The sequence below is a fragment of the Pinus tabuliformis genome, chromosome 4_1 (assembly GCF_031772625.1).
Source record: "Pinus tabuliformis cultivar Carrire ecotype Pingquan chromosome 4_1, CPIR1, whole genome shotgun sequence".
NCBI classification, from domain to species: domain Eukaryota; kingdom Viridiplantae; phylum Streptophyta; class Pinopsida; order Pinales; family Pinaceae; genus Pinus; species Pinus tabuliformis.
The window spans coordinates 12138744-12158265 of record NC_142303.1 but is presented as its reverse complement, the minus strand read 5'-3'; the positions used below and the strand labels follow the sequence as shown (position 1 = coordinate 12158265).

The following is a 19522-nucleotide window of genomic DNA, read 5'->3' as shown; positions in this document are numbered from 1 at the left end:
TAAAGGATAAAACTCTATTTTCCTTGGAAAAACAATTACCCCCATGTAAACCCCTTTTTTCTAAAAAAAAACCAAAAAAAACACTTTTTAGCCTAAGTTATAATGTATGTATGCAAAAAGAAAACAAAACAAAAAAACACATTATGCTTAGCGCAATTCGTTCTCCACCATTTTAATATTAATTTCTAACTTTATATATAGTAATTCCTATAAAATACCCTCTCCCATATGTATTTATTAAATCCCTTTAATTTAAATATCCCTAGACTTAGTTTGAAATATAAACTATATTATACCTAAACCCCGACAAAGGACATAATTAATCAATCCATGATTAATTAAAGTCAAACCAATCAAATCACGCCCGATGTGTTAATCCCCGCCTTAAACCCTCATTAAACTAAAACCACCATGATTAATCACCCGCAGGGCCCCTCCATTACCCTCCATGCAACTCCCGCACCCGATCACCACACAATATTCCCCCTCCACATCCAATTGCCCATGTTGATTTCAAATGGGCTCGAAACCCAAACATTACCTGCCAAAAATGTGTTGTTTTCCACTAGGCCCCTGATGCAACGTGGTGCTCGATGAATGGAATTGGACGGCCTCCCCACAAAATCACCTAGAACCCAAAAGTGGTGTGAAGAAAACTACATATTGCCACTTGCTACATGACAAATTGTCTACTGTTCACTTTGCGCCAAAATTTAAACAAATCAAACCTTTACTTGTTTAAACACAAAAAACCCAGTGTTGCTCAATTTCGCTTGTTTGTGCAGTAAATCCATGTGTAACCCTTCTGCGCCACCTAAAGCCTTTGCTAACGAATTCAAACATGGTTTACCTCCCGATATCACTTTGGACTCGCTCCATAGACATATAAAGCTTGATAAATCCATTCATGACCCTCCCTATGAACCCAATGTTTTCCTAATAGTTTGTTTTGTTTTATAGGCGATCAAAAGACTGCAGCCTTGGATAAACAATCTTAATACTAGTCATAAGACGTATTTACTCCGAGATTGTTATTAAATCTATTCAAACAGAGATGGAAAATAAAACATACAGTGAAAAGAAAAGCAGAGGAAACCTGAAATTAAATGATTTGCTGTTGAAATAGATAGTAAAAACTTAAAATATATAGTGAAGGTAAAAGGACACAGTAAAGAATAGTCAAAGTGTATCAGGGTTAAAGAGTATCACATTGAAGACCAAGTCAAGTAAAGAAGCTAGCATGAAGACAAACAACAAGGAAGACAATTACAAAGCATACAGATTCATGTCAAAGTGAAGATAGATGAAAAAATAGAGCGGTAAAAGTAAACATTAAAAGTAAACATGGAGGCAGTAAGGGTTAAATAGAGATGAAAACACTTTCACCAGCAACAATGAAGTTTATCCAAATTAAAAATGAGAAATAGTTAAAAGATGAAATCGGAGCAGAAATGGTACATTCTTCAGAAATTTCCTGTTTAAGTCATAGTTTTGCAGAAAATATTGTGGCCAATACAAGATGAATTTGGAGACACTGAAGGAGGCTTGTGTTCATAACTGGCCAATATACAAAAACCTATCTCACTTTTTAAACAGGTATTAGCAAAATTGAGATAAGTGCATGTCTTCACAACCTATTGTTTGAACTGTGCAAAGTCCTTTTTTGACATCTTTTTGCAGAGAATATTGTGAACAACTAGAGATGAATTTTGGGAAACTGAGAGAGTTTTATCTCAAAAACATATGTATCTACAATAACCTCTTTCACTTTTTACATATTAATCACAGATTGAGATATACAAAGGTATCAATGGACCCTAATCCTGCAGAATTGCTGGAGCAAAATGCACAAAGAAAGGATGCAGTTAGTGACTGGGATGCCTAATCATCAATTAAGAGTTGTTATCAAATTCAAAATTCTCTTCTTTTTCACCATAAATCCATAAAAGTAGTGCCAAATAGATTCATTAGTTTTGAATGTACTTTATTTAAGTTGTATTATTGTAAAGTATTAAGGAGTTTAGACTTCTGTGATCCATAACATTGTATAGATAATCTTCGGCAAAATCACATAACCAATATTTTGCCGACGCGTTTCGAACCAACCAGTGTGGTTCATCGCACTGCACACTCTATTTAATCAAGCTAAGCTAGATTGGTTCTTCAACTTGTCCTGACGATGAACCACACTGGTTGGTTCGAAACGCGTCGGCAAAATATTGGTTATGTGATTTTGCCGAAGATTATCTATACAATATTGTAAAGTAGTTTGAGATATTTGTAAAACCAATCTTGATATTTTTTCAAGATATTTCTATTTAGAATTTTTATAAATACTTCACATTTCGAAGTATTTAGGGTGGATTCAAAGACATTTCTGTAGACATTTTCCTATCAAGTTAAAGTGCTATTGTATCAATACTGGATTGGCTTTCTAGATCAAGGAATAAAGTGAAGACATTTCACAGGATTCTTGTGTAAAGCAGAAATCAAATAAGTATTTTCTCTCATGTGTATTATTGTTTTTATTTATGTTTATTAATAATCATATTTGTTTCTATGAAATCTGAATGGTAAACTAGGAATGATATTTCAGAACTTGCTTTAATTCACTCTGTCTTGACTGTTTACATTCTTAATGTTTTCTGCTAAACTATCTTAGTTAGGGAATTCTTAAATGCTCCCTTACTTCCATAGTTTCCCCCTCGGTCTATAGTAAAGGATTCTTAGTTGCCCTTTCCTCATGATCAACTCTTTCTCTTCATCTTGATCCCAGTCTAAGGATTCTTCATTGCCCTTTCACCCTGGTTAGGACTGTCTCATCCATTGAACCTGAAGATTTGCCTTTTGCTTTGCTAGCCTGCCTAGTGAACACTCCCTTTAGTGATCTAGTCCAGTTAAGCTACCCTTTTCTTGACTTCATAGCCCAATGGCTTGAAGAAGCTAGCTCTATCCATTTGTTTCGAGAATTCCACCACCCATCTTCAATTTCAAAATCAAAATCCCATGAGCAATAAGAACTAGCCTAAAATCCCATAAAAAACAAAGTTAAATCATAAAGAGAGAACCCTCTCTAGACTGAGGTTGGCTAGAGCCTAAGCCTAAAATATTGGTTTGTAGTTACTCGAAAATTTCTTTCTTTAACCTTGAGAAAATTCTGAGTGATAACACCCTAAAAAATTGTGTAGAGGCTACTGACCTTGCCCACTCTGCTTACAGAGTAAATTGCGTAGACAAGTTGGACAATCACCTAGTTCCTGTCTCGGTCTCCGTTAGAAAATTGCACAATTTTTCCATTTAGTCCACCCAAAAGTCGACTGGCTGTTCATTTAGAAAATTGTGCAATTTCCTTGAGAAGACCTTATGATTCCTAGCAGTCTGCTCAACTCAGAAATCGCACAGAGATAATTAGCAGGTCAGCCTCCTAGGATCTGTGCATTTCCTCTTACAAGCATCTCTCAGCAGCAGAGTGACAGTTCGCTCTAGGAATTGCGTAGTTTCTGCTTCCAAGCTCCCTACAGCTAACTTCCTTATCCCCTTGGGAATTGTGCAGTTTGTGCTGCCAATGACCCAATAACTAGCTACCAGTTCCCTATAGGAATTGCATAGTTTTGGTTGCCAGGCTCCTGGCCAGTTCCTCCAAAATACTGTGAAAATCCTATCTACCAATCGTCCCTACACACCGGCCTGTTCCTCCAAGAAATTGCTTAAATTTTGCTGTCAAAGCCCCGCTGCCTGCCCATTCTGGAAAATGTGCAAATTTTTTCTATCTTTCCTTCCCGTAGCTTGGACTGTCCCTCCCAAAATTTGGGTGATTTTTCCTTCTAACCAACCCAAACCTTGCAGACAGTTGTCGACTCAGTTTTCCCATCCTCATCACCCAGTGACTTTCGCACAGTTTTCATCAGCAGTGCCCGGAGCCATCATCCTGTCTTGTAACCTTGTTGCCTCTCCTAGTCACATGCATCTGAAATGATCAGGTGTCATGGTAGACTAGGAGGTTTTTAGATGTGATGTCGTCTTGTCACAAGTGACTGCATGTATAGGGATACCAATAAACATGGTGCGATGACAAATGGGAAGAACGAAGGGAGCACATGCTGGAGGAAAGGTTCACCAATGGACGAATGAACGATGCATGTAAAGAGATGTGTTGGTGAATGGATGATCATGGAAAGATGTGTTCGCAGAAGGACGGATGAGAAAACATGAAATATGTGCTCACGGATGGATGAACAGATGAACATGCACCTTCGCAAACAAATGAGCCTATGAAGCCTTCCAACATACAAGCAAGAAGCAACATGCTAAAACAACATCAAGTGAACGAACAACCATTGAAGACTCCGCACACTTTTCCATGTGGAGATGAAGTCGTAACACACCATGAAGACATCCATCACCCAGCAGCACTACAGCTCAACATGCACTCCAACAACAGCACGAATGTTTCAAAACTATCATGTCTAGTTGTGTCATGAGTCATGTCATCCACATCTCTACTGTGGGCCATATTTTCAAACAATGTAATGTAACGTGGAAGTACAAGAGACCCACTTGTTGTACAAAGAGTCATGTAAAGTCGAAAATCATGGAAGTCAAATAGTCATGAGGGTATTCGAACAACCACAAGGGTTGGTTTCACTCTTGGCTATAAATACCCCCTCATTTGTACATGTAAAGGACTTTTTCACCTCAAATCCTCCCACATAGCCAAGAGAGTCTGTAATTTTTTCTTTGAGGAGTAAGTTGTGACTCCAATGCCCCACGCACGGGATTAGTGATTTATGGTGTAACAAGGTGTCTTGGAAATTTTGCTTAATTCAAAAGCCTACTAACAGGCCAGCACATTTTAACACATGTATTGTAATTGTTGTAAGACTAATCTTGAACACGTGTAATGCATGTTTCTTTAACCTGTGTTGAACACTTGAACTTATTTCACTTGTTGTAATGCATAATCTGTTAATGAAAATTTGTTGTAAATGCGCTTAACGTTGTCTCACCTGTGGTGGCTATCTCCCCGGATATTAGATAGACCTTTCACATAAAACTTCTTGTAACAACCATTGCACTCGTGCAAACTCATCTCCTGAGTGTTGTACATGTCATCTTCCCTTGTGTGATGTGACTTCTGCATCCATGTGGACTACTCCTTTGAAATTTGTGCACATCATGTTGTGTTGTGTGTTCCTAGCAGAGTTGGAGCTTCCTCCCAACTGACTTGGGACTCACTCTCACCCTCTCCCTCTACAGTGAATGAACCATTGACACAAGTAACACTAGTAATCACCAAGCACGTGAACCTCACTTCTCAAAGACAATGCAGGCCACTCTCGTGTGTTGACAAGAAAGAGTTGAGGAAAATCCTTAAGACAATGGCAACCAGACCATAATACTGGATGGGACAACCCACACCAAATGGTGTGAGGTCTAGTTGGGACTTCATACTGGGGTGATCCCCTGAATGTTGGTGGGTCTAGCACCATCAACATTTCTGGTGCTAGAAGGAGGGTAGTTAGTTGTATATGGATGAACATCCTCTCACTCTCATTCATAAACCATCTGGTCAAGGCAGTAACTTGCACTCCCTCTCACCTACACGCGACTCTACAATTCATTACTCCTCACCACCCAAGATTGAACATGAGATTCTATATCAACAACTTCACTATGCCTGTCCCATCACTCACTAGTTCATGAAAAAAGTCAGACTGATCCCAAGCATACAACATCTTCCATACGCATCAAGAAAGCCAAAAGCCACTCCTACAGGAGTTTTTGTATCATCCGTGGAAGAAGCAGTCCTTGCCACAATCGAAGTTCTGGCAGAAGCTATTGAAGACAAAGAGGAACCTCCAGTCTTTCGACAAGGTAAATAAGACACTCTTCTAATCCTGGGATCGAACTCAGGTACAGGAGGCAGAGGCAGAGACAAACCAACGGACTCAGACCTAGAACCATATGATTCTAAAAGAGAGGAGGAGGACGACGAAGAAAAAGAGATGGCTGACCCAAATTTGGAATGCATGACTTAGGGATCATTAGCTCCTGGCTGTTCTGCACAAGATGTTGAACAGAGCGGAGATAATGAACATCAAGTTCAACCTTGACAGCACGGTGAAGGTAGAAGACCACTTGGAAAACTTCTACTGATAGCTGCAGACCCTTGAGGTATGGAATGATGAAGTAGCATGTAGATTGTATGGCTGCGCAGCTACATGGTACCACAACCTTCCACCAAACTCTATACAAAACTGGGGTGCATTCAAACACATGTTCCTTGAAAACTTTGCTGATGACAAGACCCCAGCCATGCCACTCAAAGAATTGGGAAGCCTCAAGATGGAGGGAAAAGAAAAGGTAAAAGACTTAAATTAGAGGTTTACATGCATATTAAACAAGTTTGCGGCAGACACTAAACCTCATGACTCCATGACTGTTTATTACTACACGTCCGCACTGCTGACCAACATTGCACAGTTCATTAAGCAAGTTGCAAGTTGTAGACCTGCATGCGATTGGAGTCATCAAGGATGATGAACCAACAAAGGACTCCAAAGACACAAGCAAGAAGTCACAAGCAGTGGCAAGCAAGGGTAGAGACAAGGAAGCAACTGATATTGAGACCCTCACTCACCTTGTCAAGAACTTGACAACATAAGTGTTTGAGCTCAAACAATGGAAAATAGACACATTTGCAAACAACCATTAGCCAAGATAGAGACAGGAAAGTAGATCATCAAGTAGCAACCAGTTCACTCCAAAAACTATGCAGAAGCTTGTGTTCTAGCTCAAACAGTGTGAAAATCCTAAGTTTTGTTCTTTCCATGAAGAAAATCACCTCGAGAACTCTTGTTCGAACTGGAAGCGATTCGTTAGCTCTTTCTACAGTCATAAACTCGACATGGAAAGAAATATGCAAGAGCATCCAGAAGACACTAATGATGACGAAGAGGTTGCACCTGATGAAGCATCAAGTTCTGGGCATGTGGTGAACACGTATCAGTGTTCACAACTAATGTCGAAGATGAAAACTGAGAAATAGCCCCAAAAGTAAACTAATCTTTACAATATTAGGAGTAAAGGGGCTCCCCTTACACTTGGGGAAGCACAAGAAAAGGTGAGATTGTTGTTGAGGAAGGCTAAACCACTAGCCGCCCCAAAGAAGAAAAAACAAAACAAATCTGGGAAGATAGCGATGGACAAGAGTACCTCCATGAGAAGAAACCTACAGAACACTCTACCCGATAACATGAACATCAATCCTACCCCGGACACCTTAGTGAGCCTACCACATCTGGACTACAATATTGTGGATGACATGAAGAAAACTCAGGGGAACATTAGTTTTTTCGAGTTAGCTAAGATCCAGAGTCAGCGAGACATCCTACTGCGTGCATTGAGATAGAAATCAATGGAAAACGCAACCCCTACCAACAAGGGAGCAAGCACACCTCCTAGATCAATGTCCATTATGCTTAATACACTTCGTATAGAAAACGAAAACTCAAGTTTCCCTCCATTCCTAATTTCATTTGAAGTTTTTAACTACAATGTTCACAACTTCTTGGTTTATTCTAGCAAGACAACCAACATCATGCTGCTCTCCATTGCTAAGAAGATCAATGCATAATGGAGTGAGACATTCGTGTGAATCATCCAACTTGATTGAACATCGCTACCGGTGATTGGTGAACTGCGAGACGTGATCATCCGACTATCTCATGACAGTCGAGTCCACCAATTCATCAACATAGTTGTTATGGACATATTGGAAGCATATGGTATGCTACTCAGCAGAGACTGGTCCAGTAAGCTAGATGAATATTTTGCTACAGATTGGTCTCACATGTGGCTTCCATACAAGGGAAAATGCAACCAAATCCGAGTATTATCCAAGATGTATATGAAACACAATGAAACTCCAATTAATGGTGAGAATGAACTGTTGGCCTTCGAAAAACTCATGTTTGGCAACTACCTCCTGGAGACAACTTTGGAGTGTTATTCTGCATGGCCAACTCCAACCTCACCAGACGCATAGTTGGGACTCCTTTGCCCAGCTTATGGTAATGAAACTTGTACAGTTCACTGTACCAATAATAGCAGTAGTAGCAGTATTATAAGCATGTCAAATGGTCCGTGTATAAACAAATTGTGGGCCATGGATTTTGATGAATCAAAGACACATGAAGGCTCAAGGATTGGTTATATCTCAGTCACCCAAAACAACAGGAAATGAATGATTTCAAGTTGCTTGGAGTTCGAATGCAAAAAAAAAATCATTGAGTATGAAGCAATTGTGTTGGGCTTACGAAGGACCATCAGCCCCAACATGGTCGTACTCAAAGTGATACTACACTCCGCAAATAGTGTTGATACTTTCAAGGACATAGCCATTGATGAAGGTAAGCACAAGCAACTTCTGAAAACTAGAGCTGAGGGCTAGAAAGGAAACCTTTTCCTCAAGGGGTTGGTTTCTCTCAACAAGCTCTATGGTTTGCAAAAATTTGGTCAAGGGCCAGGAAACGGCAGAACACAAAAGCCCACCAATATGAACAAACAAAGCAACCTGGGGACCAATCACGAATCGAAGATAGTTAGTCTTAGTACAAAATGCACACCACAACAGTGGTCAGCTTTTGACCACCTAATCAAATAGTATCGGGATGTGTCCATGTGGGTAGATGACGACCTGAGTACATACGACATGCAAATAACCCAACATTGGATTCCAGGTAAAGGAGGAGCCAAACCATTACAACAAAATTTAGGTAAAACACATATGTTGTTTTAACTCCTTATACAGAAAGAATGGACTATATTGTTGGAAATTTTGGTTACTTACAAAGTTCGTCACCATACATGGGTTTCTAATTTAAGTTCTGCATGTAAGAAATTTGAGGAAATTCGTTTATGCATCAATTTCAGAAACTTGGTAGCGGAATTTGGTAGTCTTATGTTGTTCCATGAAAAGCGTGGCCCACACATGTACCATATGTCATCACTTGATGGAAGGATTGACAACCTTCCTATCAATGGCCAAGATCTCAAGCATCACTCCCAGTAGGTTGGGCTCTACCCCGTGCCATGTACATAGTCTCCTTGTTGCTTGTTGTTTTCATTTCGTTTCGTTTGCTTATTATCTTTGTTTTTAATTCATTTTTTTTCTTACTATTTTTGTTACATTTGTTAGGTTTGTTTGACACTTTAATACTTTTTTTTCAGAAGTAAGTGTTGCTAACCACTACATTTTACCTTTTGAATAGAGTATGTGGCTGAAACTTGAAGAGACTTGTGACAATGCAACACTTCGCCAGTCTTGTGTCCATATTCTCCGTGCTTAGTTATAAAATTTGGTCGATGAAGTCTTGATGGAAAATACAAACCTTCTGCAAGGGAAGTTTTGTTCCAACCATGAACCTATGTCCACACTGGGAAGCCCCATGACTACACTTGGCCCTCTTCTCTGTGTGTTCAAGCTCATCCAACTAGTAGAAATGGAGAAGGGGAAAATCTAAATGAGCAAACCTATGTTAGAGGTCTTACATTACTTATTTGAAGGAACAACCTCTCGCGCTCTCAATAAGTCGAGATCCCTCTTTCGCCCCAAAAATAAATAAGTGCCTATGCACATTCCTCTTGAAAAAAATAAAGGAAAAAGAAGAGAAAGGCTTCCTGCATAGAGAGTTGAGGCATGCAACTCCACTAGGGTACTAACCATGCTCACTAGCATTGGAGCAATGCATGTGTTCATTTGTGACTCCACTGGGGTACTGTCCAAGCATGTTGGCAATGGAGAAACACTAGAGATGAAAACTTATACTCTGAAAATATTCAACTCGCGAGCTAAAGTACCCTTCTCAGATTTAAAACACTACAATCAAGTTGAAATTTTGATTGTGTTTGACTAAGTTGGCAAAAGGTGAACCAAGTATGTCCATGGGGTAAGTGGGGAAGCCGAAGTAACCCACATGTTGGCTTGTTGGGGCTTGACCCAGGTTTAGAGGTGATTTAGCCAGACAAATCCCAGTACTAATGGCCCTTTCGGCAACAGTCCACGGAGCATGAATTGAGGTCTCACCCGAAGTAGTATGGGAGGGTGCTAGAACTAGGTTTCTGAACCCTGGAGATGTCTGATGGTTTTCATGTGGCCTGTGGTTACGCACGTTGCTGCGCGTACTTTCATGTACCTTGTAGCCTGAGATACTGTCTTCGTGTAGCCCTACTCAGGGGCCAAACAGTGTTATTACCCAAGTCCTTAATAGTAACCCGATATTAGTTGATTAACATAGCTTGTCTGTATGCTTTCAGTTATACTTAACAATATTCACCATTCATACAAGTGCACGCAGTAAATAAATAGTATAATTTCAAATGATATCAAACATGTAATAACTCAGAACAGATGCACAAAATTGGTAACAAAACCCTTCTTTATTATCTCTTCTCCGGTTACAGACTCAACTCTACCCTGTGCACTTAGCTGCAAGGGTCCGCACACTTAACTGCGGACTCTACTAGGCCTCTGTGCACTCAACTGTAGAGCCTATTTCTACTACTACAACCCAAGACAGACTTAGAATATTCTTCTATGCTTCTCTATCTCATTCTATCCATTAGATCCTATCCTCATGAAGATCATGTCTTTACAACTCAGAACCTTGCTCTATTTATACAATCCCATGGTCCATGGACCATGGGTAGGTTGACATTACATTCAAACTTAGGGCGTGTTGGGGGGAAAAGTATCTAATGCAGAATGCCTCTATCCCACTCTGAAGGTGATAGTACTCCAACAACAACTGAATGCAAAGCTATTCAAAGTTTCTTCTTTATGAGATGAGAGAGGGAAGAAAAGGATGATCTACTAACCGTTATCTTGCGCTAATAGTCGATCCAGTCTTCACTCTTGCCGCTTGCTCCTAGCTCCTTGCCCTTTCACCGGCCCAGCTATACACAGATCCTGTAAAAGCACAAGAAAAGGAAACTACAAGAAGCATACATCCATAATCGATTATAGGATTAGCATAAATCAAATATACAAGCATCCATTCATCATAAAGACACATGCATATAGAAGAACCTCAAATACTTTATTGATAATAGAAGTAAAGTTCTGAGAGAGTTACAACCACAATGGGCCCAATCCAGCAACACCTCCCAGCTGAAAGAAATCTCCTCTTCACCTCCTTCAAGCAAAACACCCAATAGCTCTATACACAAACCAACAACACTTCCTTACTTACACAAAATTCCAGCCTCCCTAGACCTCATGAGAGAGCTCTATATATAGGAGATTTGGAGAAAGGATGAGTCATCTTGAGACTGGCCTGAAGCTGACTTGTGTCCTCTCCCACTTTAGTTAATCTTCAGTTCTTGAGTCCACTTGGAGAATCTTGCTTCCACTTGGAGATCAAGACCTTCTCACTCATCATAGGGCGAATTCCTTGAACCAAGTGTCAGTTTGGAAGCTTCCTGGGCAGTTGACACCTTGCAGAATGACTGTGCCACTTGGCCAATCTCGCCCAGCGCAGGTAGCCTTCATTAGTTTTGACCTTCAGCGCAGGTACAAGGAGGAGCAGTTGACATTTAGCGCAGATGCTCAGTGGAGCAGCTGACATGATCCAGAAATAGCCTGTTTTTGAGTGCTTTTGGGTGGAGAACTGATTCTCAGTGCTGTGGTTTGCAGACCTTGTTCCTCTAAGGGTAAGAACAACATGTTTAGGGACTTTGGATCCCTCAGATTATTGACATTTCATGCTCCATGCTGTTAGGCACAAAAATGTCTATAACAGTTGCCCCCTAAAGTATGAGGTCGTTTATCAGGTGAAATGCTTTATTAGGAGGATCCGAAGTTCATTCAATCGCCGAGAGGTGCCCTGCAATAAAATACAATACAATACATTATTTTTCATTCTGCTTTCATGATCTAGCTGAGGCGGGCATTCCCATGCTCAGCTTTATAAATTCATTTTGGTACACATAACAGACGACCGTCTGATAATAGACTGATAATTCTCTGCTGAAATTATCATCCTTTGAGTAGGATGATCATCTGTTGCAATGATGTACATATCCAATGTCTTTATATTTCCTGAATATATATCGCAGCCCAGATGGATGAAACTAGATCCGGGGTCTTCAATCTCATTCGATCTTCACTCTAAGTACAAGTCGATCCATGTGAGAATTGCGCTGAAGTCGAACATGGAAAGACATCGCTTGATTACCGGTCAATAATGTAAACCGTTAACAAGCGCGAGAGGAATCACCAATAATGACAATGACCCTCAAGGTACTACAGTACAATTCACGTGGTGTGAATAAAGGACTTGGCGTCGAACACCACGCAAAATCTTCTGGTCGAAGGTCATTGATGTATACCTGTCGCCGGAAGTGAGAAACTTGCCATTGAGGCATGCAAGCTTCAAAGTACTGGGGGGGTGTTCCTATATCAACTTCTTGGATAATGAGCTGAAGTCGACAAGAAGCGATCCGTCAAAGGAGGGCCTTAATGAATCCCACATCAGTGACACGGAACGGAGCTAATGACTTTAGTGGAGGTGAAAACAATCTGTGAAATATGATTCAGGGTGGCGATCATGGGTGGATGAAGGATAATGTATGGCAGTGGATGGGACACGGTTGACTCTTTCTGAACACATCTCTTGAACATATAACGACACTAATGTGATGGATCGATAGCATTACCCCAAATACGGATGGTTTGGCGAGGACCATGGTGATGAGACTGGTGAATGAAACAACCCAACCCGATGTGGTATGGAGGACAAAGTGTCATGTTCAAGAGCGACTTGCTACCATCAAAGCTTTGAGGTTCTCCCAATTTTTCCCCAGTCATTTCTGACCAGTACCTCTTTATTTTTGTCAAGCTTGAGGAGGATAACATATGCTTGTTCTATAACCTGCCCTTCGGGCAAGCCCATCGCTATGTTTTAACGAGCCTAGCGATAGGGAAACTCGTTCTCGTCTAAAGACAAGTTTGTCGCTATTTAATCATTTTAACGAGTCTAGCGACAAAGACAACTCGGTCCTTTTCATTTTTAGAGAGTCTGAAAAGGTACAGAAAGTTAACTCCACAATTCCTTTTTCGTCATCTAATCCCTTAAGTCCGAAAAAGTATAAAACAATACAGAAGGGATGAGTTTTCGATTACTTTAACGAGCCGAATAAAACAAGCGCTCGACCTTTTTGTGCAATAATCCCTCACGTCCAAAAAGATTAAAATCTAGAGGAGGGATAGCTCTTCCGGTCCTTTTAACGAGCTGGAAGGCCAAAACTCGGCAAAATTTTCATATTTTACGAGTTAGATGAAAAGAGCTCAAAGAAGACTTGTCTTTTGAGGAACGAGTGATAAACAGGGATAGCAGCAGATTCCAGGTGCAGGTTGGAATTTTCCAATCATGGCAGTGTCACAAGGATGGCTAAGTGAAATCACTCTTCGCAGCTGTTCCTCAAAATGGGTAAACAATCATATGGAGGTGAACGATTGGCCAAATGAAATGGAGGTGGCGGGTGCAAACACGACCAAGGCTTTTATGGCTAATAAATTTACGATCACAATGGTTATTTACCGGAATAGGTTCATTTTTTAATGAGCTTGAACTCTGGAGGAAACTCTTGCTCAAAAGCTTATGTTTATTTTTTAACGAGCATGAACTATGACGCTAAAACTGCTCGGATCTTGCGTTTATTTTTTAACGAGCATGAACTTTATGCTAAAACTGCTCGATATACCAGTCATAGGATAAGAAATGTCTTCCTGCAAGATTCCAATTTTTATAGAGCTTGCACCTCACATAAGCTATGCTCTAAATTTGGCAATTTTTGACCTTTGCCCCCCATCCTTTCTTTATGTGAGTTAGGAAACGATCAATGACCGCTCTTTGCTTACACTCCAAAAGGTTTGCATGCCCCCAGGTATAAGGTAAAATTTCAAGGCTACCCCTCCTCTCCTTCACCTTTATTTTTCTTTGGGTGTTCACAGCTACTTGTCGTCTTGCTAGTCTAATGTTAACGATACTTGTCTTCTCATTATTTTTTAACGGGTCTTACGCGGTACTTGTCTTCCCGTCGGCCCAAATTTTAACAGATCTTTTGCAAGATCGCAAGAGAACAGCTACTTGCGACAAGAGAGCAGCTACTTGCGACAAGAGAAGAACACTACTCAAAGACAAAACATTAATGTTATTGAGGGAGGCTTGCCTCTTTCTGGTTACCCAAAGAATGGTTTTATTTGCTGCCGCAAATGAAACTCTTTCTTCGGCGATGTCTATCATTAGGTTACTCAAAGATGGTTACTACTTGTTGCAGCAAAGGAATCCCTTTCTTTGGAGGCTGCCCCTACTTATCCTCTAAAACATTAGTTTTAATGGGTGAGGCTTGTCTTTTACCCAAAGATGGTTACCATTTGCTGCCGCAATAGAATCTCTTTCCTTGGTAGCCTACCTGTTTAGACAAAGTTGAATGACCTTTGTCAGACAAATAACCTTATCAAAAGAACCCTATTCTAGAACAACCCCTCTTCCATCCACGGACGGGGTACGGACTAGTCATATTCTTTCGCGGAAATTCTACTTTATACCCAAGGTTTCCTCTGCCCGAAGCAGACCAGGATGCATGCCCCCTGGGTTCCATTTCTATCTTTCCGAATCACTCGCATTCATCGGGAAGGAGGACTGGGGGTGGAGACATTTCTTGGGTGAATAGACCATTGAGGATTGGTATTTGACTATTTGCGATGCGTGATCCCGGAAATGAAAGTTGGTCTACGAGCTTGACCACCTTTCCTTCGTGTGGAAAACACATTACTCTAAAGAGTGAGGAGACTATAGCTCCCATGCAATATATATAGTCACGTCCAAGGAGTAGGTTATAATCCAAGGGTCCTTGAATGACCATCACGTTCAAATTAACGGTCTTCTCTTTCAATGTAACAGGCACATTGGGGAGGATCCCTAATGGTCGACTGGTTCCTTTATCAAAGCCCGAGAGATTTCTTATCTCAGGCAAAAGCACCGGGGAACCCAGTGCTTTCCAAGCAACAGAGGAAAGGATACTCATAGATGCCCCTTCATCAATGATAGTTCCAGCCATCACCATTCTATAAATTTGGACTATAATTCTGAATGGTATACTGGCTGGTAACCGGGGTCTGCCCAGTTGGTTCCAATCAAAGGACACAACCAGGTTGCTTGGTGGTGGGACCGAATACACGGCCGGATACGATCCTGACGATGTTCCTTCCTGCGATAAAGGAGTGGGCGCATTGCTCTGATGCTCATCAGAATCTGTGTTGATGAAAAGAATCTGGATGGTGTCATCCTTTTTCTCTTCAGTGAGGGTGTCACTTGAAGATGAATCTTCAGTGACGGTGTCATTTGAGGATGAAACCTCTGAAGGAAGAACCGGGTCAACTGCCGTATAGACCTTTAGACTTTCGTCTGGTCTGGATTCAGTAGGTTCATTTTCAATGACTGACGCTTCAGCTGACCACTTGAGCGGGCCAGCTGTATTTTCAACCAACGAAGGACTTGGCACGAGTTTTTTGTATCCAGGAGGAAGTACTACCGGAGAAACCGGACGATCTTCCAAAACTCTCTTCGCTTCGTCTAAGAAGGGACAACAGTGGATGGCGTGACCGCCTTCACACAGTCTGTAGGGGGATTTTGCTCCCCCTCTTTGTCTTGAACCTTCACTTTCGCTGGTTGACGGTAAACAATCAACATGGTTATCAGAGGTTGATGCTCCCGAATTGTGCAGACGAGGGGACCAGTCCCTTAGTATCCCGGGAATACAGGGACAATCTCGCGATTTAGGCCCGGTCTGTGCTGTGTGTGGGTTTTTGTCAGATGTCTTTTGCTTGCCCCCAGTCGCCTTAGGCTCCTTCTTCTTCTTCTATTTCTTCTTCTTTTCCTTCTTCTCCGTAGGAGCTTGGCTTTTGCCAGCTTTACCTTTTGAAGATGAAGGATTGGAGGAAGGGTTAGAGGAAGTAGAAGGCTGGTGGGAGGCTCTAGACTCATCTAACTATTGACTCGACTGCTCAGGAACCATGGTGTTCTGAACTACACTAGTTGAGAATAGCCAAACAGGCAGGCCAACTTCTCCCCAAGAGGAGAAAGGACTAGGATTTCCATCATGTGGAGTTCCTTGGTTGGGGCGTTCCATGTTCTCAACTTAAGATCAACGCGGGAATAGGACGTGATTATGTTCCGTTTAAAATAAATTTTATAACGACGCTTAGACACAACTTGCTTTTTCACTTTTTAAGAGTCGAGAAAAAGCTAAAGATGACTCTAGTCTCCTTCGATGTTTTAACGAGCCCGAAGTGACAAATGCTCGGATGGACTTTTTCAGTTATAGAGTTTGAAAAAGGCCAAAAGAAACTGCTCTGGAGTTCTAGGTAGAGGGTGTGCCAAACTTTTCGCAAAACCACAGAATATGTTTTACGGTACGAGTGGTCGATCTTCGTGAATGCTGTGTTCACTGCATTGCGATCAGTAGGGCGGCCGACACGGTTTCCTATGGATAAAGGCTTTGATCCTATAGGGGTCTCCCAATATATACGCGACGGTACATGGGAGCACAAGTCCGTATTGATACTTATCGCTTCACCGTGGAGGAATCACCCAACCACTCAACGCTAAGATATCACGTTTAACGACGCCGGAACACGTCTCTAGCTTAGACCTCTAGATGTTTGCATTATGTTTCAATGCGTTGTTATGTAAATTCAATTTATTTTAAGGTTGATCTTGTTTAGCAGTTTGCCTTTATGGATCACCACGAGATGTATAGAAACACTCCTGAATGCAATCTAAGATGATAAGCAAGCTTTTCAATCTTTCAACTTTGAAAACCTTAACTACTGAGGGAGAAGGAAGATAACACCTTTTCACACAGATCATAGAGCACACACTAATGCACTTTTCTAAATCAACATGCAAACTGTCATAATGCACATGCACAATGCAAGTATTTCTTTTCTCTTTCTTAATGTTGATGAAATGCAAAAAGAAAGCTGTTGTATAACTTTGAATTCAATTTCAAGCGAAAGCAAACAAGTTTGTCCAAAATCGAAAGACACCTTACGATTCACTTGTTTCGACACTTAGAAATATATAAATTCAAACCATATAACGAAAGCGACAAACTCAATCAGCTATGAACAACAAATAAACTAACTCTTAAGATCAGAACGACACTTAATCACAGGTCTAGATCTAAGAGGTCAATGCAAGACTGGTTCACTTTCGTTATGGGAAACTGTAAATGACACAAGAAATACAAAAGAACAAATACAGTTTCTTTATACAACTGAGGTGGAATAATGACAAAGGAAGATGGTTTCAGATAGGCCTACTGACTGGCAACAAACAGCAAAAACAATAGTGAAAACAAGGCAAGACACAGCAGGAAACCTCAGTAACTCAAGCCAAGACTGGTCCAGCGCAGGTGTAACACTGCCTGTTTGACCTTCAGCGCAGGTAGCCCCTTCGGGAACTGCGCTGAAATGCAGACTGCCTTTGTACAGCCTGCAATGAAGAATGAGACTTTCGTCCGTCTTGGTTTCCGGGTCACAGATTGCTCAAAAATTCACAGTTTTTGCTCAAATCAGAAGCTATCAGTCAAGGACACACTAAGGGATGTAAAGGAGGATGAAAAGCTACCACTAAGAGCTTATTAGAGTCCTTTTGGATCAGCTCTTCAAATCATAAACTTGCCCAGAAACTGAGCTAGAGTAGCTGCCCTCTACTTTGTGTTTAATGGACTCAAACATAGTTCGATTTGGTACTCCCTTTGTTTATGAAATGAATAGAAAGAAACACAACAAACCAACAAGATACGCTCCCCAGTGGAGTTTCCAATTTGTTGGGGGGAAAAGTATCTAATGCAGAATGCCTCTATCCCACTCTGAAGGTGATAGTACTCCAGCAACAACTGAATGCAAAGCTATTCAAAGTTTCTTCTTTATGAGATGAGAGAGGGAAGAAAAGGATGATCTACTAACCGTTATCTTGCGCTAATAGTCGATCCAGTCTTCACTCCTTGCCGCTTGCTCCTAGCTCCTTGCCCTTTCACCGGCCCAGCTACACACAGATCCTGTAAAAGCACAAGAAAAGGAAACTACAAGAAGCATACATCCATAATCGATTATAGGATTAGCATAAATCAAATATACAAGCATCCATTCATCATAAAGACACATGCATATAGAAGAACCTCAAATACTTTATTGATAATAGAAGTAAAGTTCTGAGAGAGTTACAACCACAATGGGCCCAATCCAGCAACACCTCCCAGCTGAAAGAAATCTCCTCTTCACCTCCTTCAAGAAAAACACCCAATAGCTCTATACACAAACCAACAGCACTTCCTTACTTACACAAAATTCCAGCCTCCCTAGACCTCATGAGAGAGCTCTATATATAGGAGATTTGGAGAAAGGATGAGTCATCTTGAGACTGGCCTGAAGCTGACTTGTGTCCTCTCCCACTTTAGTTAATCTTCAGTTCTTGAGTCCACTTGGAGAATCTTGCTTCCACTTGGAGATCAAGACCTTCTTACTCATCATAGGGCGAATTCCTTGAACCAAGTGTCAGTTTGGAAGCTTCCTGGGCAGTTGACACCTTGCAGAATGACTGTGCCACTTGGCCAATCTCGCCCAGCACAGGTAGCCTTCATTAGTTTTGACCTTCAGTGCAGGTACAAGGAGGAGCAGTTGACATTCAGCGCAGATGCTCAGTGGAGCAGCTGACATGATCCAGAAATAGCCTGTTTTTGAGTGTTTTTGGGTGGAGAACTGATTCTCAGTGTTGTGGTTTGCAGACCTTGTTCCTCTAAGGGTAAGAACAACATGTTTAGGGACTTTGGATCCCTCAGATTATTGACATTTCATGCTCCATGCTGTTAGGCACAAAAATGTCTATAACAGGGCGGAAAGCCCTATGACTCTAACATACATTTTGCGCCTGCAATTCACAGAGCTTTACAATAATATCACTCAAAACTTGGGCTTTGAGCACCAAAACATGCTGTGGGAGGATTCCACGCCCAACAGGCCCCCAACACAAACACTCTGACTCACCCTCGAGTCACTCTGTTGGAGCGGCAATCTTGGTGTGGAGTCCCTCCAACTGGTCTCGAATGGTCCTGATGTCTGTAGTGCACTGAGCTGTTGCTTGTTGGACCTGCTGCATCCATTTCTCTGAGACCTCTGTGCCCAGTGTGCTGCCCTGCATCTGCGCATGCATCCCCTGAATGTGCATGCGATCCCCTCCAATATTCGTCATGATTGTGAATGCCTCGTCAATCCATGGCTGAACGCGTGCTTTGAGAACTGCTTCCTTATGGCGTGCTGCACCCACCTACTCCTTTAATGCCTTGGCTTGTTACATCCTCGCAAGCTACTGAGTGAGGACTACTGTCTGTGCAGTTCCTTTGATGTTGTCTTACTATTGCTGGAGTTCACACGCCTCTGTCACTAGTGGCTGGA

At 41.4% G+C, this 19522-nt stretch overlaps 1 protein-coding gene across 1 annotated transcript in view; it reads right to left on the bottom strand.

The window, feature by feature from the left end:
* LOC149173979 (uncharacterized) overlaps positions 1 to 19319 on the bottom strand; it is a 30844-nt gene extending 11525 nt beyond the window's left edge. The window contains exon 1 of the mRNA XM_089420695.1: positions 19218 to 19319. Within this exon, the coding sequence (XP_089276821.1) occupies positions 19218 to 19319 (102 nt within the window). The remainder of the gene's footprint in view (positions 1 to 19217) is intronic.
* Positions 19320 to 19522: the final 203 nt, after the last annotated feature.